Source organism: Drosophila mauritiana, chromosome 3R, assembly GCF_004382145.1.
Source record: "Drosophila mauritiana strain mau12 chromosome 3R, ASM438214v1, whole genome shotgun sequence".
Lineage (NCBI taxonomy): Eukaryota > Metazoa > Arthropoda > Insecta > Diptera > Drosophilidae > Drosophila > Drosophila mauritiana.
Genome location: NC_046670.1, coordinates 21120227 through 21140441, shown reverse-complemented (window position 1 = coordinate 21140441; position 20215 = coordinate 21120227). Strand labels below are relative to the sequence as shown.

General features: G+C 45.3%; 3 protein-coding genes across 5 annotated transcripts; 1 reads left to right on the top strand and 2 right to left on the bottom strand.

Moving 5' to 3' along the window:
• Nucleotides 1-117: 117 nt before the first annotated feature.
• LOC117145220 lies at nt 118-12277 on the bottom strand. 3 transcript variants are annotated; one of them, XM_033310792.1, is made up of 5 exons: nt 11479-12277; nt 11085-11143; nt 3771-3930; nt 3547-3645; nt 118-424 (listed from the first exon to the last, which is right to left on the bottom strand). In XM_033310792.1, the coding sequence occupies exons 2-5, from the start codon at nt 11091-11093 to the stop codon at nt 291-293; spliced, it is 402 nt and encodes a 133-aa protein (XP_033166683.1). In that variant the 5' UTR covers nt 11094-11143; nt 11479-12277; the 3' UTR covers nt 118-290. The 3 variants fall into 3 exon arrangements, with proteins under 3 accessions (XP_033166683.1, XP_033166682.1, XP_033166684.1); XM_033310791.1 differs by having other exon boundaries at nt 121-427; nt 11479-12275; XM_033310793.1 differs by lacking the exon at nt 118-424 and adding an exon at nt 2963-3325 and having other exon boundaries at nt 11479-12270.
• Nucleotides 12278-14556: 2279 nt separating this feature from the next.
• Nucleotides 14557-16424, top strand: LOC117142561 (vesicular integral-membrane protein VIP36). The gene is made up of 5 exons (XM_033306611.1): nt 14557-14791; nt 14860-14975; nt 15044-15241; nt 15292-15621; nt 15952-16424. The coding sequence occupies exons 1-5, from the start codon at nt 14653-14655 to the stop codon at nt 16156-16158; spliced, it is 990 nt and encodes a 329-aa protein (XP_033162502.1). The 5' UTR covers nt 14557-14652; the 3' UTR covers nt 16159-16424.
• On the bottom strand, nt 16331-20123 carry LOC117142560 (adenomatous polyposis coli protein). Its single transcript, XM_033306610.1, has 3 exons — nt 19285-20123; nt 17010-19220; nt 16331-16812 (listed from the first exon to the last, which is right to left on the bottom strand). Exons 1-3 carry the CDS (start codon nt 19918-19920, stop codon nt 16459-16461), a joined length of 3201 nt encoding a protein of 1066 aa, XP_033162501.1. The 5' UTR covers nt 19921-20123; the 3' UTR covers nt 16331-16458.
• Between the last annotated feature and the right edge of the window lie 92 nt (nt 20124-20215).

Genomic DNA, 20215 nt, shown 5'->3' with positions numbered 1-20215 from the left:
TGTTTGGTAGATGAGATGAGAAATATTTTATTTCAATTACTTAATTAAAGTTGGAGATCCAATTTTAAGTTTGTTTAATAGCTGTAAGTGCATAATCTGGTTTTGCAGCTCCTCCTCATTCAAGTTAAACAATATTCATTTGTTAATAAGAGTTAACACATTTATTTACAAGACAATTGTTTCTAGTCTCCAGCTCTTGCTCCTAGTTCTCCTCTCCGGCGGCAGTCAGTCCACTCCACTGACCACTGAACATGACTCGGGATTTGGTTTTGGCCTCAGCTCCATCCGGCTCAGAAGTATCTAAACCGCGTGGTGTACGGACTTCCGAAGAAGTTGTATGTCGCGTAGGCGGTGTCGGGGGTCTGGAAGGTGGTGCTAAAGTACGTGGACGGATCCCCCGCGGCCGCCACAGCCACAGCCGCCGCTGCTGTTCGAACAAACAAGAGCATTTTAATTGGGTTTCTCACACGACGCGGCGTGATTAATATTGGATTATTAGGTAGAGGTAGAGGTACATATATATTGGGCAAGTGCACTTCGAGGCGGGGTATTTGGGATTTCGTAGTGGTATTGGGTATTGGGTATTAATTGTGGTTGCTGCGGGTGCCAAGTGGTGAATTCCAAGCGTGGGCGTCACCCAATGACACGGCTCGAAGGTCGCGCCGGGGTCTAAAGCTCATTCCGTCAATCACAATCGCCACTGCAATCACGGAGTCGACGTCACAGTCGTCGTTAGCCGATCTAGCCTTTGATTGTCCACCGAGTCGTCCGTCCGTCTGACAACGCCCAGCCACTTTGATTAGAATGTCGGTCACATTTGACCACTTCGGCCAATCGGTATGTACACTGGGGAAATTAATCACCTAAAGCTATAAATTTCATAAGAAAATCCTATTTACTGTCAAACTCAAATATTCAAACAAGGCAAGCAGGAAAGTAGGCAGATAATGGTGGTAGAAACCAAGGTTCGTTTTCTAAGTCTTTTGTTTCCCAATACAATTGGAAGCAACAAATGATCTCGGTCGCTAATTAATGATTAGGAAAAGTATTTATGCAATTATGGCCATTTGAAGAATCAAAGACTGAGATTCCGAGGAAGCCTTTGTGGAAACCAACTTCTCTTTGTGTAATTGTGGTGGGTGGCTGCGGCTGGAGATTGCCCAACTGCACACACCGGCCAATCGCCGCTCGAATTCATGCCTGAAACTAAATCATAAGGGGATCGCGGGGCATGGAGCAGGCGGAATGGGGCGGGGGAGCTGCCATTAATCTACGCCAGTCTTGGGCAATTGTTACGCTGCGGCTTCAGTTGGTCGTCGATTGGTGCTGCCGAAACCATTACCATGGCCTGCGGGCGAGTGGGTCTCCTAGCCGCAGGCAGTCCTCATCAGGAAGCCGAATCCCACTGCGTAACCATTTGGCGTTATGGTTTTGTGGCTCTTGTGGGGTTTGGGGGAGAGAACTTTTGCCATGCAAAGTTAATTACACAATGGCTGGTCCTTGTCGACTCGCAGGCTTTTCAGCTTTTCAATCGTGCATAAATTGTCAAATTGTAAAAATTATCTCAACTTAGCGTCGTTGCCGCGAACGCTTTTAACGCTTTTTGTTCCCAGCGCCAGCTTCATTGTGAAATGTCTCTCCATTCATTGGTACAATGAGTTTGGAATCGAAGTCGGAGTCCTCCGGCTTTGGCTCGCATTCAGCATGGAAAAAGTTGCCCCATTTCTGCATGCTCAAAATCGATATGCAAAAACAGAGCAAGCTGCGCTCGCAAAAAGCGAAAATCAACTGCCGACATATTTTGCATGCGGTAAATGCAAAAGCAGCCAAGTCGCATTAGTTGCGCATATCATTGACTCCGTCTGGCCGGCGTCTGCTCCGTCCCTCCGACTCCATTCCATTCCTCGCCAGACCAGATTCCGCTCCTACTCCGCATCGAATCCGGCACGGGACCGTTTGCGGTCTGAGTTGGAGTCGCGAGTCGCGAGTCACAAGCGGCAATTGTTGCCCCAGCACCTGCTTCTGCTCGGATCGTTAAGGAAACTGCTTATGTTCCCTGCCAGCTAAGGTTATGTCGATTCTTCTATGCTGTTGGTTCTAATAAAAACTAAAAGCTATCGAAAAGCGAAAAGTATTATGTCCTGACCCTGGCATGCGTTATTACTTTACAAGTTCGTTTCCCAAGTCATTTTTGCTTCTTTAGAAGTAATTAACTGCTTAAGTTCGTTGCCTAAGTCTTTTGATTTGTACTTTAACTGGTAATTTTTTCAATTTGGTCAAAAGAGGAATACTCCACAAGTTCTTGCGAGTTTCAATTTGTTGTTTCTCCTCCAAATAAGACAAAGATCACACCTAGCTAGCCAAGCCAAGGGAATCAGCACCTTAACCGGCTTATCTGCCCATTTGCATATGCATCATTTTGTCTGGCTTCCGCAGGAGACCACTAGTCAGCCACCTGTAGTACATGTGTTCCTCTGCGGCCTGCTCCGCCAAGTGTGAAGCTGTGCGCGAGGAGAGAGGCAGAGCATGCCCAGGTCGAGTTGGAAGTGGTCACAGTCGATGGTTTCCCCGGATCCGTCTTCGTCTTCGTTAGAGTCTGCGTTCCAGTCTTTATTTCCCGCCATCCAATCGCGGAGCCGCTGCACTTCAAAGTCGGATCGGAGCTGTTAATTAGGCGCTAGTTTTATGTGCGCTTAAAATAATTGCTACCGCGGTGATTGGTGATCACTGATCAGCCGCTCAAGTGCTTTAATCCAGATACAAAACATAAATACAAGTCAGATGGTGCATTGATAAACGAAAAATGCTGCGAATTTAATTGTGGATTTTTGTTTAATAATATTTTTCGGTTTATTCATAATTTAAAATTTCGTTTTTTGTTACAAATAAAATAAGGTAAAAACAAAAGATAAAATCATAATACAATTCCAATTTGAAACATAAATTAAAAAGAAGAAGCGAAAATCATAATAAAAATTAAAATACAAAACGAAACAATAAGGTGGAAAATAACTCAATAGCGTTTTCAAGCTAATTAAACTAAGTAATGTTAACTTTACATTAAGGGGTGTGGGGATAGGAAGGGAAGGGAAGTGGGGGTGCCGCGTTAGTGGGTATTTTTACTTGTGGGTGGCTGCAATTAGCTAAGAGGGACGCATTTCCGTTTCCGGTGCTGGTGTGCAAAGTGTGTGATTGTGGTGCTTTCGAGTGCTTTGGGTTAATTACTGGTAATCGGTGTGTGGTGTTGTGTTGTATTGTGTTGTGGGGTGGGGAAGATTTGGTATTCGGTGTGCAGAAGATTTGTAACTTTAACCAGAGAGTTTTCCTGCGAATTAGATATTTGTTTTGGGTTGCAAATTACTGGGCAATTGTTTAACAATATAACAAAGAAATAACAAAAACACGACTACATATTGCACTAATAAAGCTTTTCTCTTCTAGGAAAGTGTTTGCGTGTGTGGCTGTTCAAGTGTGAGTGAGATGGAGATGGAGGAGCAGCTATCTCTATCTGTGTTCAGACAGTGCGCTTAAAGAGGTTCGCATTACTTTGCTGGGGCGGCACAAAGCCGTATCCGGAGGCGCCCACGACCACGCCGCTGGACTCGTCCACTGCGTCTGGAGGGGATGGGGGGAAGACCACGGGTCCTGCAAGGAAATCGGTTTCAAATGTTAAGCAAGTGCTAAAATACCTAATTTTACTTGAATATAGAGTTAAATTTCTGTTCTGCCTGCGAATTATTAACAAATAAGAATATCCAGCTGCTACTTACCCCTGTTCTGTCGAGGATCCCGAACCTGTGTGGCCGATGAGGGTCCCGCTAGCGCCACGGGATCGAATCCAAAGCGAGTCCTGCTGGGGAACTGGCCCAGAAAGTATTGCTGGCCCGCGGCGAAGGCCACAAGGAGGCAGAGGGTGGCGATGGTGACTAACTGCAAGTGGAGGTGGACAATGCAAATGGTTAGCACTGGGAGTATTTCGCTATTTGGGTATTTGGGCATTACGAGCGCAGTACAAACACATGGCTGTCGGCATGCACGGGCCAATTGCACTGGTTACACGCTGGCCAAAGCAATTAAGCCGTGGAAATGTGTGCCAATGCCATAAGCCGACAATTAAATACCGAACGCAAGACGCAGAATGCCACATGCTTTTGCTTTTGGCCCGGTCAAGTGCAGTTGCCTTGAGCACGAGCCAGAAAGCTAGGCCAGAAGCCCCGATAGCCAAAAGCCGGAGTGCCAAGTACCAAGTGCCGGATTGCCGGAGTGCCATTAACAGTTCCAGTCCGCCACCGATTTGATTTCGGTTCTGGTCGATGGCCAAAAGGCCTCTGCAATTTGCCACGTCAACTGTAGCAATGGCCCATGACGAATTTATGACAAAAATGGCACAGTTTGATATGCTTGTTAATCGTAACACTCAACGGGAGGACAATAACTTTCTAATAGTTAAGAAACTAACACATTTGGGCATGTTCTTAATTTCTAATAACAAGCTTGTTTCACAACAAATAAACAAATTTAATTGCTACTTTTTTGATCCTTTTTTGCGAAACACTTAACCAGCAGTTATGCCACCGTTCCCCAAATTATAAATGTATTAAAAAGTGTGCGCAGATTGTATATTTAAATGAGCATTTAACCAATCAGTATGTGGCAAGTGCTTTAGAGAAATAAAATCTTAATTACACCCTGGGCTCCAGGAAGTTTCCAACTGATTTGTGTGTCCCAAGGCGCAGTAAATTGAAGCGTGTTCCTTTTATGTTTTTTTTTTCTTCGAACTTTTTTGAAAGCATAAAAAGGCAAGGTATTGGAAAATGTATGCGCTTTATTTAGCTTATTCAATGCACATCACGTTGAGCCGCCACAACTGCGCTGAAGTGTGATAAATTTGTTAAATAGCAATCACGGCAGCGATTATTTTCCCACTGACCCCAATCTGCTCCATCGCCTGGGATGCTAATGGCCCATGGAGAAGGCGAAGGAGACGGAGACGGAGACGGACACGGAGGAGGTGCCTGATCAGGTGGGTGGCTGGCCGCAAAGGGGGCCACATGCAGTGCAAATTGTCTGGCTGACTGGTTCATAAATCCACAACGGCTGTCTTCATGCCCGACCGCAAGTCGAACGTCTTAGTTAAGACCGTCATTCGCCGGCTGGCAGAGTGACTTTAATCATAGGGCAAATTTGACTTAATAGAACGGGTTTTCTTTTGGCACGATCGATTGGACAATCGCCCCAAATGCACCCGTTTTCCATATGAGTGCAACCTGCTAATGCAAATGTTGCCAAAGTTGGTCGGGCCTCATTAATTGCCTAATGGGCCGCACCTTTCGTTTCATTGAGGGATCAAAACGGGCCCTCCTGGGGCCAAAATGCAACAATAACGCTAATTGCTATTAGCCAAAATATGCTACAAAATAATCACAAAATATGCAAACAAGGCGGTCGCAAAGTTGCCAACAAGCCACCGCTCGACTTGTGAAAAAATTTTCGTTTTAATTAATTCTTGTTTGCTGCCGTTTGCCGCCGTTGTTGCTCTTGTTGCTGTCCAGCCAGAAACTAAGCCAAAAACTGCAACTAAAACTGAGACCAAGACTATTGCCACATCCGAGTTTTTTCGAAACAAAATTGAAACAGTGTCGCAGGATTGAAGTTCTCAAGAGATCGTTAAGGGAAATACTGTCAAGTTTACAAGAGTGCAAACTCAACTCAGTTGAGCAGTGAGACTAATGATGCGATCATTGGGATTAGGCTATAGTCTGTTTGTAATTCAATTGCTACCATTACTCCAGAAGCTAAACCTTTAAACAACTTTAGTTTATGGGATTAATGTCATTCATGTAGCTATTAGATTCAAAGCAATATTAATTTAACTAGTTACCTATAAAACAGCTTTTTCATGAGCTAGCGAAATATTTCTTTTCTAAAACTGGTTTAATTTAGTAATCGATGTAAAACCAATCAAACTTCCTACATGAATGGTTTAAACGGATATGAGACACTATAGCCGCCTGTGAGGCAGACTTTCAAACTAGAGGCAAACAAATTAGATTCATCTGTCTTGACCAGTGGTTTTCTGTGTTGGCATCTGTCTGGGTTCGGTTTCGGCATGGTCTCTCCCCCTTCAGCTGTTCCACTGCCAGGCGATCTTGGCCAGAAAGTGCAGCTTGTAAACACATGTAGCCGTCAGAATGTCGTCAGTTGGCTATTTGCATCTGAAATTCCGCAAAGCACGAAAAATCTCAGCCCAACAACAGATGCCGAATTCGAAAGTGAGCGATATGACAAATTTAATAGCATTTAATTGGGATTAATTAGCGGCTTGCGGTGGAATTAGGAACAATGCCTGCGGTCTTCCTGGGCCAGCCACCCACTTGGAAAAAATTCCAACAAATTAGTCGAACAAATGACCTTAGATATGATTTCGTAATTGGGCGACTTGGGCTACGGAGCAGCAGAAACCACACCAGAAAGCACACACAATTCAGTTATCGAGGCACGCTGTTTTTGCATTTTTTTTTTGTATCTATTTAGTAGTAGTTGGCCAACGGCGGCTCATGCGAAAATAAAACCCACCCACCCACAACAATGATTAAGTGCAGCAACATGTGAGCGTGCCAGCGCATATAAAGCCAAATAAAAAGGCAGGTAAAATACGACTTGGAGCTGTAGTGGGAGCACCATGGAGCACCATGCGGCTCCATGGAGCAGCACCTTGGACAGACGACGATAGCTACATTGTCTCGTTAGCTCCGCGCGCTGATAGCCCCTGGATTCGGGCTATAATAGCGCTGTCATGCCACCAGATATGGCCACTAGAAACCACTAGTAAATCCCTGCAAGCCGACATTTGTGGCACTTGAAATTGAATAAAAATTGACTTGTAATTGTAATTTTCGTTGAGCAGTTTTAACCTGTCTGCTGGCAGTTTGGATAGCAAACAAATTAATCTTAAGGATCCCCTTTTTGCTAACAACAAATCAATCTATGGATGCAAATGAATGCTAATTCAATTCTAGCTATTTGTTCGTTTCTTGCTATATTTAAATGCTCTATTTGTTAGAATTCGCCTTTCATTTTCTCACTTTAATTAACTGCTTATTGGCTATCTCTTATCAATATTCATAAATCTTTACTGCGGCTTGTTGTGGTTTCACTTTTCGAGAGTGCTTTACTCTAAGCACTTTCCATGCTAGCTACTCCCTTCAAATTTTCAATTTGTTTTTTCTATTATGCGCTGGCATTTATTGGCGTTTAGTTTTTGATTGGCTACCAATGTGCGGTAAAAGATAAATTATATTTATTGCTCGACCAAAGCAACAGGTAATCGAAACTGCGTTTTCAATGGCTGCGACTTGGCCCACAAAATGCTACAAAAATTTGCATGAGTCACAGGGGGAGCCTGGAAAAGCTGAAAAACTGAAAAGCTGATGGATATCTAGGTGGCAGGCGAGCAGCTGCTAATTAATCTTGTTTATATTTAAACTTTAACCGATTTGTCATTTGGCCAGTTGGTCGCTGGGGCGTAATTAATTTTATGTGAAAACTACACGCAGTTGGAAAAGTGAATGTGATCGCAGCGATTGAACTCGGAACCCCGAACACAAAGTTATTATTGTTATCTTTTGTTAACGATAGCAACGCCCAGTTGCAGAGTTTTTTTTGATTTTTTTTCTTTTATTTTGGCAGAGGGTTCAATGCTCGATTGAGCAACAATTTGGCTGACTTTCAACACGGAAGTTTGAGTAAAGAGCTCAGACTTAAGAGTTAAGCGTTAAGAGCTCCGGGAGCTTGGACTCTCCTGCTCCAAACGCAAATAACGCCGCTTGTCCGAAGCTGGATCGGTGTAAAGTGTTGGATGTAGTAGGTGCAACCAACTTGCAGCCGAACAGCCGCAAGAAAAAAAAAAAAAGGGGAAAAAAACAGAAAAATAATGGCAAGAGCTATGGAAAACCGACGACTGCCGCTTCAAATTACTTTGAATTGTGTTTAATAGGTGGGAAATGGAGTCAGTTGGCGACTTCGTGGCCAGCTGCCCCGCTGATTCGCCGATTCGCTGTTGCCCAATCTATTGTCAATTGTAATTGAATTATTAAACATCAATTTGCCTAGGAAGTGCAAATTGCCAGCGATCGTGCAGCGTGAGAATCGAGCTGATCCAATTTGATTTGGTCTTTTGATTTTCTCGATTCTTGTGATTTTCCTTTTCCTGCCAGTGAAATGGGTTCAAGTTCAAACTGGTTTCCAGCTGCAAGTCGGGCAAATTTGTATCGTTTAGAGTCTGACAAAATGCCAAACACAAACGCCAGACGACGACGCACATGCCTCATAAATATGGTAATGGACCGCGAATATCTGGCCACAAATGCCATACTTTTCGCAACTGGCCGTCGTCGCATGTGGGCAGTTGGTTTTCGAACTCCAGCTGGACATGTGTACGCCATGCACTTGCCATGGATACTCCGCGGACTGACCTGACTGAGTGACTGACTACATGGACAACTAGCTGGCTATCTGGTTATCTGACAATACGATTGCGACAGCCGTTCCAACGCAACTGGAGAGCCCGAAATCCTATGCCTGCCAAATCCTATGCTCCAGCCTCAGCTCCAACGCTAATCGCCGTCCAGCGACAGAAAGGCATAATAAAAATTGTTGAGCCCGCTCCGTCCGATGGGACGATATCGAATGACATGGCCTGGAGGACCAGAAATCGGATTGTTCCACTCCTGGCCAGACTGAAGTGTTCAACGCTCGTTGGGAGCTGACTTAAATGCCTCTACTGGGAAATAATTAAAGAAGACTAATAGCTAGGAGCACTTTTCCAACTTGACGATTCCCAAATGACTATAAATAAATACTAATGTTCTAACAATGTTTTACTTTTCCTTTGACTCACTTTTACCTGCACTACTACTTTATATTTCCTCAATAACTATCTATATCTCTTTTGCAATAGAGTCTGTATCCATTTTGGCCTGACCCAGAGCACAAAACCACATTGTAAAGCAAAAGCCAAAGCCAAATTGCGAGTAATTATGCACGGAGTGGACTTGTCGTCGTCCCCGTACTTGGGCATTGAGCAATCGGCACTTTCCGGCGTGACATCTTCATTAGAGGGAAGCCAAGCGCAGCCGACTACGAATTCAAAAAATAAAGTAAAAAAAACCCAGATCCGAAAACCGAAAAACTAAATACAAAATACAAACATCAAAGTGTACAAGTACGTATGGCAATTAATTTGAATTTCCACACGCAAGCAAAAGAGGCAGAAACTTTGTAACTAGAAATCCGGCGACTGGTCGGACATCTGCTGGTTGGAGCGATTAACTGAGTTGGCTGGGAGCAATTAATAAATCTTGTTCGTGCGCATGGTCGAATCCTAATCGAGAGCGACACTGATTGCGGTTTCCCAGGGTGCCAGTTTTACCTGGAACAGCCACTTCTTAGCCCCCCTTTCAGTGGGCATTGCATAAGCCATTTTCCGATGCAATGCACGCTTGCATTTTTATAATGCATAAGTTGGAGTTAACGCAACGTTTTTTTTCTTTTTCACTTCTTGCCATTTTTCACGCACAGCTTCGGTTCATTTGATTCATTCATGACTGCATCTGGGGTTTGGTTTTCGATTTTATGGCGGCTGGGAGAGCCGGCTTGGGACACGCAATTGGACACGAGAAGTTGGTCAGCCGGCCAACTACCAACGGCCAGAGCAATTGGTCTTGGCTTTGGCATTTCGGCGCTTGGCTCTTGGCCATTGGCCATTGGCGCGTGTGTATCGCACTTTTCAATTAAGTTACAAAACGCATGCCCAAGCACGTTTTCGCCTCGTTTTCTTGTCCAATCTGTCTATGCGTCTGTCTGCCAGCCGTCTGCGAACTCCGGGCCACCGATCTCCGATAGCCAAGCCCCGGATCACAGATCTCCACGGCCTTCAACGTGAACTTGAGACTTGTTTATTTTTTTTGGGTTTTTTGCACGCACGTCGCGATTTTGCGTGCGTTTTCCCATGTAATTGCGGGCTACTCGACTTGATTGCCAACTGCGTGGCGGAAACGGTTTGGACTTCTTATTAAATCTGTTTAGAGGCATATAATTTCGCGTTTCATTGACCCATAAAGTATGATTCAGAATCTGATGGGATTAAAAGCGGCCGTTTATGAAAATTAACCACTTGGCTTTACCCAACTTAAAATAACTTTTCAAATAGCTCGAAACTAATCAATTTATTAGCAGGTGTGGAGAATTCAATACTAATAATATCTGTGCTCAATAAATATTCAAATAATTCAACTCACGGAAACAATAGCAATTTTTATCAGATTAAAAAACAAACTGAGAGTTCCTAAAATAAACTTTGAAATAAGTATTTCTGGGCATAAATTAAACATTGTACAAGCAAACATTTTAAATGAATGAAGAATATTGTTCATTGTGAACCGATAACATTTTGATGAGCTAATAAAAAACAACTGGTTTTGTGATAAAAACAAACGAAGGGGAAAACACATAAATTGCGAAAACTTGTGTGTGAAATTGAAAGAAATTTATAAAATCAAATATTGATTTAGACTAAGAGCTGATGGCCCAGCATTCCAAAAAGCGCGCTCATAAAAGCTGCCTATCAAGATCGAATTATGATAGGAAATATGCATATTTAGGTCATATGCATTCAAATTTTCATCAAATTTCCAGCGCCTTGAACGTGGATGGTCATCGAAAATAATGCACATAAACTTATATGGCTTAGGTGGCTTATAGATTTAGATATAGACATATCGAGGCGGTGGCCTGGCTTTCATGGCCCGCTGACACACGACATTGTGGACCATAAATTAGAGTGCCAGGGCCCAATAAAAATTCTTGCGGAGCAAACAATGACTTGGTCGACCGCAGCAGTCATTTGGCAACTGTCAAACCGAAATAGTTGACTTCATTTGTGGCCTAAACGAGGCTCAAACGTGTTAACAATTACGGTGCATTAGCGACCGATGCAAATGCTGTGACAATTGTCGCGAAAAACGAAAGACTTAGGCAACGAACTTGCCGCAACTAACGAGGAAAACGGGAACGAAAATACTTACGAATTTCATATTTGCTGGCTGATTGAGCTGCGCGGCAGTGTGTGCGTGTGAGTGAGAAGCTGCAATTAGTTAACAAATATTTGAATTATATCTGACTCGAACACTGGCACTTTTCACGTAATCGATGCTTTGCTTGGTATTTCATCAATTTTTTACGTTTGTTTGGCAAATTCTTGGCGCTCCAAGTTTCGTAAACAAAAGGTAGCAATGCGTTATTTTGATGGGCTGTTAATTTTGTTTGGTTTTTTTTTGTTTGTATTTTTTTATTTTTCGTATGTTATTTATGGATGACAACCGACGAGCACGCGAAGCCAGGAAAAAACTGCATCCAAAGGCTGTGAACTGCGGAGTATTACTCGTTGTACTCCAATATACATATTACTGGGGGTCTTACACGGTGGGGCGCTCGGGCTTTTGGATTTCGGATTTTGGATTTGGGATCTCGGATCTCGAACCGCTGTACGTCGGCCTGTGCGGTAAAACGTTTAATGAATTCCAACAGATATGCTCAGTTGATTTTATATAAAGCATGGCCCGATCTCTGCCGCCGTCGACGGCGCAGCCGTGCGTTTGTTTTGAGTGGCTTTTGTTTTGTGTGTTTGGCGGGCGATTTGAGTGAGTTTTTCTTGTTTATGACTCCGCTGGTGGGGCTACGTGCTATTGGCTTTTGCATTCACCCCCGGCCACGTGATGTTTGTTCTCTGCAAGGGAATCGTTGGCATCGGTTAATGTTGATGTTAATGGGCAAATTGCAGTGGCGCGGCAGCGAATTCAACTTTCTAGCGAATCAATATTCATCGGCTTGGTTCCGGTAACCAGTTTTGGGTTTGGGTGCACAAAACGGGTCGATCAGCTGGCGATGCTTATGCAAATCGTGTATCTAGCATATGTAATTGGAAAGCTGGCAGCACCTTGACTTGATTGCAGGTGAAAACATCATAGCAACTTGGCTCGCAGCGCGGCATTTGGCAATTTCTTCCGGCTGGCTGGCTGGCACTTCCACTTGACCGTGAAATTCGCTGGATATTCGTTTGATTTAAATGACAATTTACGCGTTACGTTCGCTTCAGTGATTAAGAGTGGCATTATGCATAATCTGAATCATAATTATGTGCTCACAATACGCTCGTTCTCGGCCGGAAGCGTAGAATTCCGTGCCGCTCAGAATTCCGGCGGCATCTTTTCCATTTTTTTTTTGTTTTCTGAACCCCCCAACTTAAGTGTATCGTTAAACGATTGACATTTGCCGCTGTGTGGCCCTTAAAAAAAATGATATATAACGCGATAAATGTGAAATTCATGAGGAATGCCTGTCATGCTTGATTAGCTTTAATCTTATACGATTTGCACACTTGTTTGCTGCTATGCGAGCAATGCGTTCGTGTTGTAGTTTTTGCGTTGATTTCATTTTAGCAACAAATCGACGGGAAAGAGGCGGGGAACGGAGGGGACTGCAGGCAGCTGAAGCGGCAGCAAGTTCAAGTTCAAATCACAGCTGGCCACAAAAGCTCCTTGGCTAGCTGCAACCGCCAAAGTCGAAGCTATTGACTAATAAACCATACTCTTCACAAGAGGTAATAGTGTCCAAAAGATGGTGTATATAATATATGGTAATTGAATATTCAAAACATGTTAGGAACTTTTAACATAATAGGATTAATAGGAGTATTAAATATTTATAAATTGTTTCGAAAAGATTCTTTTAAATTTATTTAATATTTGTACATATTTGTACATAGCACTGCTTAACTTATTTACGAAAATATTTATAGTGCAAAAACATAGCTACCCTAGCGTGATCTAAGGTAATCCCCTGCAGTCGACTCCGTGATCTACGATCGGCCATTTAGCCAGGGTATTTGGGCATTGTTCAACTGGCCTTCCGTTCTGTTCTCTTCGGTTTTTGCATTGTCTTCACTCCACGGCGAGAGGGTCAAGTTCAGATACAATTGCTGTAAGCGAGGCAATTAATGCGGCTAATTGTTGATTGCCATTGATTTATGCTGCTGAATCAATTAGCCAATTGCCTTGCGCCAGCGTACTGGGATTGCGGATTGGCTTTCTTTGATTCGGCCAGATTCGGCAGCTGGTTATCAATCACCGAGCGGCCTCAGACTTGGCCTGTCTTGACCAGGGACCGGGTTATTGGCACTTTGAGGAATTGAATAGTGGATTTGAAAAGTGCTGCTTGTTTGGGCCTCAACTTGTCCGCACATGACAGCCGATAGCTGTAGTTTTATAAATGAGCATTTAAGCGGACTACTAATTGCCAGATTCGATCTTCTCAGCTATTCTTAAAATAGCAGCTGACGCGATCTTCTAAGCATGATATTAAGCCACATCCTGTTGGGAAACTCGGCTTAGCCATTTATCATTAATCATCTCCAACTTTCATTAGGGAGCTTTTGGGCCGCCACTCCCCGAAATCGAAAATAACCGCCATATCTCACTCCTCGAAACCATGAGGAAGTCGATCCGGCACAGGTGAGTCAAATATCGCGAGGCGACAAGAACGAATGAGATCTCAGCGGAAACTGGCTCGCAAGTTGTTGTTGCTCGAGGGAGGTGAAAAGTGAAATGATTTCATAAATGACTGATATAATTAGGCACGTTATATGCCAATTAGCGGCGTGTTGAGGAAGCAACCTCTGCCGCCTTTCACAGGTGACACATCTTGCACCGTTAGCCGCACACGACTAATTGTGCCCAAATGTGCATTTGAATCGCATCATTATAATTCCGATCCCAATTCGAATCCGAATCCAATGCAGCTGCATGCCAAAGTTCCTGCCGCATTTGCATTATTAGTCGCACATGCTCTCACGACCAGCGACCTTGACAATGACCCCCAAAGGCGGCGTCTAACGCACGCCGAGAAGGAAAACTCTTGGTGCACTGGAACTGGTTTTCCTGCCCGATTTCCACCAGCTGAGATCCATGAGCCGCAAGACCCGAGGCGTGAAGGCGCCAATGTGCGTGTGCAATAAGCCATAAAAACGTCTCGCACCATGACAAACGAGCTGCTCGTGGTTGTTGGCGTTGTAATCCGATCAAAAACTATTAATATGCAAACTGGTTGGACGCGCGAATTATGCGCCAAAATGGGGGGAAGCTGTCCAAAACAATAATTTGCATTTATCAATTTAGCAGTCTTAGCTGCACTTCCGCAGCGTATTTGAAATCTGCAAAATTGTGCCACATTTATTGTCACAAACAATTGAAACATGAAAAAATATCAAGTTATTTATTTTCAAATACATTTGAATAACTGATTTTAATATAAAGAAAATATTTAATTGGTTATTCCTTATACCGAAAAAGAAACATTATTATCTAAAGATAAATGTAACTATTTAAATTTGATAGTCAACTTCGATAACGGTTGATAGTCAGCTTCGATAACAGTTAATCTGCGTAGCGTGACTTAAAATCGATTAGCCACCGATAGTTGCTAGTCACAGTAAGTGACTCACGGTTGCCCACCACTAATAGGCCGGCGAAAAAATTTGTCTGCAAATATTATTTTCCGTGTATGTAGTTTCATCCAAGTGGGCCACCGAATGCAGCCATGACCAAACAGACGCGCGCACACTGTTCCCTGGTCCTGCTGGCGCTCCTCGTCGCCCCGTTCGTGGTGCTCGGTGAGGATATGCCCAGGGAGCCGGACTACATGAAGCGGGAGCACAGTTTGGTGCGTCCATTCCAAGGTGGGTAATTGGTCACTGATGATACGGAGTGTACGTGTACCTCTAACGTGGCTTGGGCTCTATTGCAGGCGTAGGCGTGATCCTGCCACACTGGGACTTCCTGGGTAACACGATGGTGACCAGCAACTATATAAGACTGACGCCGGACTTGCAGTCCAAGAGCGGTGCACTTTGGAACTACTCGGTAAGCTGGAGCGTTCGTCTCTCCCCGCGACTTTTTGAAGTTTAATGGTAATTGTCTTTAATCCAAAGCCCGTGATGACTCGCAATTGGGAGGTGCACGTTGGCTTCAAGGTGCACGGCAAGGGAACTGAACTGTTCGGCGACGGGTTTGCCATTTGGTACACAAAGGAGCGCATGCAAACCGGGCCGGTCTTTGGCAGCAAGGATCACTTCTCCGGACTGGCCATCATTCTGGACACCTATAGCAATCACAATGGTCCACACAACGTATGAACCGCAAGGCATTGAAAGTAAATGTATTAACCTTATATTTGTAGCACCAACATCCATATCTCAGCGCCATGGTGAACAATGGCAGCTGGAGCTACGACCACGATCGCGATGGAACGCACACTCAGCTGGCCGGCTGCGAAGTTCGTTTCCGCAATGTGGAGTACGAGACGCTGGTTAGCATTCGATACGAAAACGACATTCTGTCGGTGTCCACAGATCTGGAGAACCGCAACGAATGGAAGAACTGCTTTGTAGTGGCCAACGTTGAGCTACCCACGGGCTACCACTTCGGCATGTCTGCGACGACGGGTGATCTGTCCGATAATCACGATATCCACAGTTTCAAGTTCTATGACCTGGACTTGAACGTAAATGTAAGTTCACTTTTGTTTGGCAAACCTCGGAAGGGGAGCCAGCATTACTCAGTTGTCTGCTATTCGGCGAACGCGATAAGGAGTGCAAGGAACCCGAAAGCGGACTTAAGTTTCAATAACTGCGTATACGTATAAAGAAAAAAAGAGTGAACTTGTTTTTAATTGCTGCCACTTGTAATAATTAAGCAGCTGGCTTTAAACACATTGTTTGGTGTCTAATCGTGTTAATCTTTATAAACCGAGCGTTATAATATTCATATCATATTACTGAAAACCAGTTTCACTTTCTCGTTGCAATAACCCTATATTTACTTTCTTTCTTGTTTGCAGCACGATGAGATTATCCGGCGCTCCAATATCATACCGAATGCCAAGACTTTCGAGCCCCCGCGCGAGCACAAAGAAGATCCCAAGCCGGGAATGTCCAACGCCAAGATCTTCTTCATCCTTCTCTTCGTGGTTGTCGTGGCGGCTGCAGTGGCCATCTTCGCCATCTCCTACTTCAAGGATCGCAACGCGCGAAAACGTTTCTACTGAGCTTTCTAGCTAGTTCATCATAGTAGCATCATGTTAGGAGTTTCCCGGACCTCAGTTGATCGCAACTTTTATTTATATCTATACCGCGACTGTATCCCATTTCTTATCACCCTTTTTAGTTTCCTTAATTGTTTAGTGAGAGGGTAAACATAATATTACACGTGTTGGAGAGTTAAATTTAAGTGCAAATTTTTAATCTGAACTATAGGAAAATTGAGACCGTGAGAATATTATTGCGTAGACAAGATTAAAAGCCACTAAACAAATGCATGCGCTTCTCAATTAACCAACCAGCCGCAGCTACTGCTGACGTCCGGCCAACATGGACTCAATCTGGCGCACCTGGTTACTGACAAATCGATCCCGGGCACTGATCTCCTGGCGCTGCCCCGGCGACTCACCCTCCGACTCCAAGGCGTCGTTGGACTTATGCATGCCGCTCAGAATGCACTGCTCAAATAGCGACTTGGACCGTGCATCATCGTCGTCGTCGTCTAGCGAGTCATCTGAGCTGTAGTTCGGCTTATCGCCATCCTCCGCCGGCTTCTTTGGCTGCCCATTTTCCCTGCATAGAGTGCTGGTACTAGCGTTCGCCAGGCTGGAGCTGGTACTGGCACCGCTGGGCTGAGGTCGACAACTTCCCGCAGCAATGGCCTATAAAAAGAGGAAACAACTTTATTACTTCTGATTTTAGCGAGAGTTTTCTGACTGCATTTTAAATTTAACTTTTATGAAATATCAACATTCCGATTGCTAAATCTACCAAGACACTTGTTTTTGAGTGAGTGTCCCACAAAATGTTTATAAAGTGAAATATATCAAGTGTTTTGAATGAAGTAACCTTTTCTCACCTGACTAAGAAGATTGCAGTCGTCATCCGAATCCATGGAGAGTGAGCTCAGTGAGTCGCTTTTCTTCGGCGGTAAGCGCGGCTCCGCCTCTCCTTGAACTGCACTGCGCCTGGGAGGAAGTTTGGGTGCCTGAGCTTCTGCCGTCCTCATGGGCAGCTTCAGAACAGGCCCAGCCTTAGCAGAGCCAACAGTGAGATGGGAAAGTCCCGAGATGACCGAAAACGTGCAGGGACTGTCCTCGACATAGTACTTGCTCATTTCATCCGACACTGGCAGATAACTGGGCAATGCATTGCCACCGCAGCGCATCTTAGAGATTGCATCTTCTGCCGGCATCCGAGTGTCCATTCCAGTAACATCAGCTCGCGGAGCAGGCACTGGCTGCGCCTCATTCGCATTTAAATCATTCGGGATGGACAAAATGGACAGATCACTATTGCTTGGCGCTTTGGAAAGCACGGCAGGAGTGTCCTCTGTGCAATAGCTGCGAGGAGCATCCCCATTGCCGTTGATGTCATTTGCACGCTGCCCTCGAATAGCGTTTGCATTAGAGTCGTCCATCATGCTCAGATTACTTAGACTGGTGGCGCAGGAGAAGGCAGCAGGTGTGTGCTCCACGTGGAATCTGTTCAACTTGTCCTCAAACACAGTGCTGGGCTTCTGTTCAGGTGTATCCAAGTTATTTTGAGTGGTCACTTTTCTATCCCTTCTCGGAGATTGAGGCATACTCTGGGTGGGTGAATCGGGCAGCTCTGAGGGGGAAATAACACCACTCTGCATCCGGCTGTATTCACTGATCACGGATCCATTGTCCTCGCAGGCAACCGTTTCGTCGTCGCCCACCAATGAGTCCATAGAGCTGCGTCGCGAAAACATTAGTGGAGTTTCTAGTGCGGAATCGATGTTTTGAGGCGTATTTCCGTCAACTTGTACCGGGAGAGCAGCAGTTTTCGTTGGAGTTTTTGGCGGCATACATTTCTCCGGTTTCTCTGTGAGGCTGTTGAGCGAGTCGAAGCGACTGAAGCTGCCGGGAGTCCCTTCTTCACAGTAGTTTATTGGTCGCTCTGCAGTTTCCGTCTCCGTTTCGGTGGCAATTTTCTGCTTAGCTGCTGAAACCGCCACCAGCCCAGGACTATTACGCAGCTCCGTAGCCGAGGAGGACTTTGTCAGTTGCAACTCCTTACTTCTAATCTCATTAGTCTCCGTCTTCAGCTCCGGCTGTGCCGTCTGAGCGGATCGTCTCTCCTTATATCTAGCACTGAAATCTGTTGGCTGATCCAAGTCGATCTCGAAGGTCTTACTGCTATTGGGTTTGTGCTCCATGTACTTCATGGAGTAGTCAATGGGCTGCTCTTCAGTGGGTGTGACAATTTCGAAGGGATTCTTCGCTCCCTCCGACTTGGTTGAGTATTTAGTGGAATCAGATTTGCCCGAGTAAATGGACTCTCGGCTCTCACACTTTCTGTTCAGAAAGCCAGTTGTGCTGACTGTTGAGGGTCGCACTTTCTTAAGCGATCCCGTGGGATTTGAGCTTAGGCGCAGTGAGCTGAATCTCCGTGGCAGCGTACCCCCATGGCCAGCCTCCTTGTCTAGTGGCAGGGACCCACCATCTCCATTGGGCATAAGCTCCTGAGTGGCCCTGAAATTAACTAGGTTTTTCAAAGCCGAGGCACTGCCCTCCGCAATCATGGAGTTCTTGGAGCTGATTAGGGCCCGCAAGAGCGGGATGGCATTGTGGTCAATGAGGTATTGCTGGTCCTCGGGACAGCGCGCCGAGAGATTCCACAGAGTTCCGCAGGAGTTGCTTACCACGGTTAGGCTCTCCGATTTCAACTGTTGCAACAGAATGGCAAGGCAATTGTACCGTCTTAGGATTTGTCGGTACGGCTCACACACCGCAATGTGGCTCGATACATTTCGAAGAATGCCGCCTGCATTTTCGATGATCTTAAGAGTTTTACTCGGACCCTCGTAGCTAAGCATTCCGACCAAAAAGGCCAGTGCTCCGTCTACTGCACAAAACTCCGCCTTGTTGGTGCTGCAGTGCGCTGAGAGATTCCAAAGGGCTGAAAGTATGGCTTTGAGAGTGTTCTCGTTCTTGTTTTGCATGGCTGCTCGAGCCAAGGAGGTCACAGTACCCAGCTCGTTAAAGATAGTCTTCATGTGTTTGTCGGCGCGCCATGAGAGATTGCGAAGCACACCAGCAAGAACCTGAAGAGATGAACGGTAATTAAATTACGATCTTTTTTTTAATAATCTCTAAGATTAAACTCACCTGTAGCAGTTCATCCGGAGCCGTGTTCAATTGAGCAATGACCACTTCCATGAACTGTCGCTGACCGCACAGATACGATTTGTTGTGGACGTTCTCGTCTCCGAAGGTGAGATTCGTGAGGGCCATGAGGCCGTAGCTCCTGAGCGCGTTGCACTGTTCTCTACCGGCAGCCGGTCCATGGACCGCATGATCAAGGTGGACCAAATTGGGAATCGCCTTGAGGGCTCCCAGTTCGCACATAGTCTGGCGGTGCTCCTCGTCGAAACTGGCTTTCATTAGGAGCTTCATAGCCGCCAGCGGATGACGATCCTCATCATCTGCGATGGCCTCACCGCCGCTCTGCAACTGGGTGTGCAGAAAGTTACAGTAGTCGAGGATCTGGTCCAGCAGGCGCAGCATCTTCACCTCCCGCTGGCGCTCCTTCTCCTCCGGATTATTGTGGACGATGTTGTGCAGCGCCTGGCTGGCGTACTTTCTCGCCGTGGAGAGGCCTTCGTCGTTGGCGTGCAGAATCTGCACCAGAAGCTGGATACAGTCCGAGCTGCGCAGGGCGGTGCATGTTTCCGGATTTCGGGACAGCTCCAGGAAGTTGCGCGTCAGCTCCAGGCGAGTAGCGTCGCTCTCGTTCAGCGTCATTACTTTGAATGTATCCACACCTATGAGTGCATTCAGATACCAGGGATTCTGGGAATAAACCTATGCAGCTTTGCTTCTGGGCGAGTCCTGGTGCACGGTCGCTTCAACAGGTAGTTCCTTTTGATCTGAGATCCTCGATCTTTGTTTGAGATGGCCTGCGTTTAAGCCATTTTCCAAGCGCGCAGTCTCAGCGCTCCAGTGCTACCGATTAAGCTAATTTATAGCTAGTTTTGCCCATGTTCAATGATCAGTCATAGTTCTTTCGAATAAAGGGATTAATACAAAGTTAATTCTA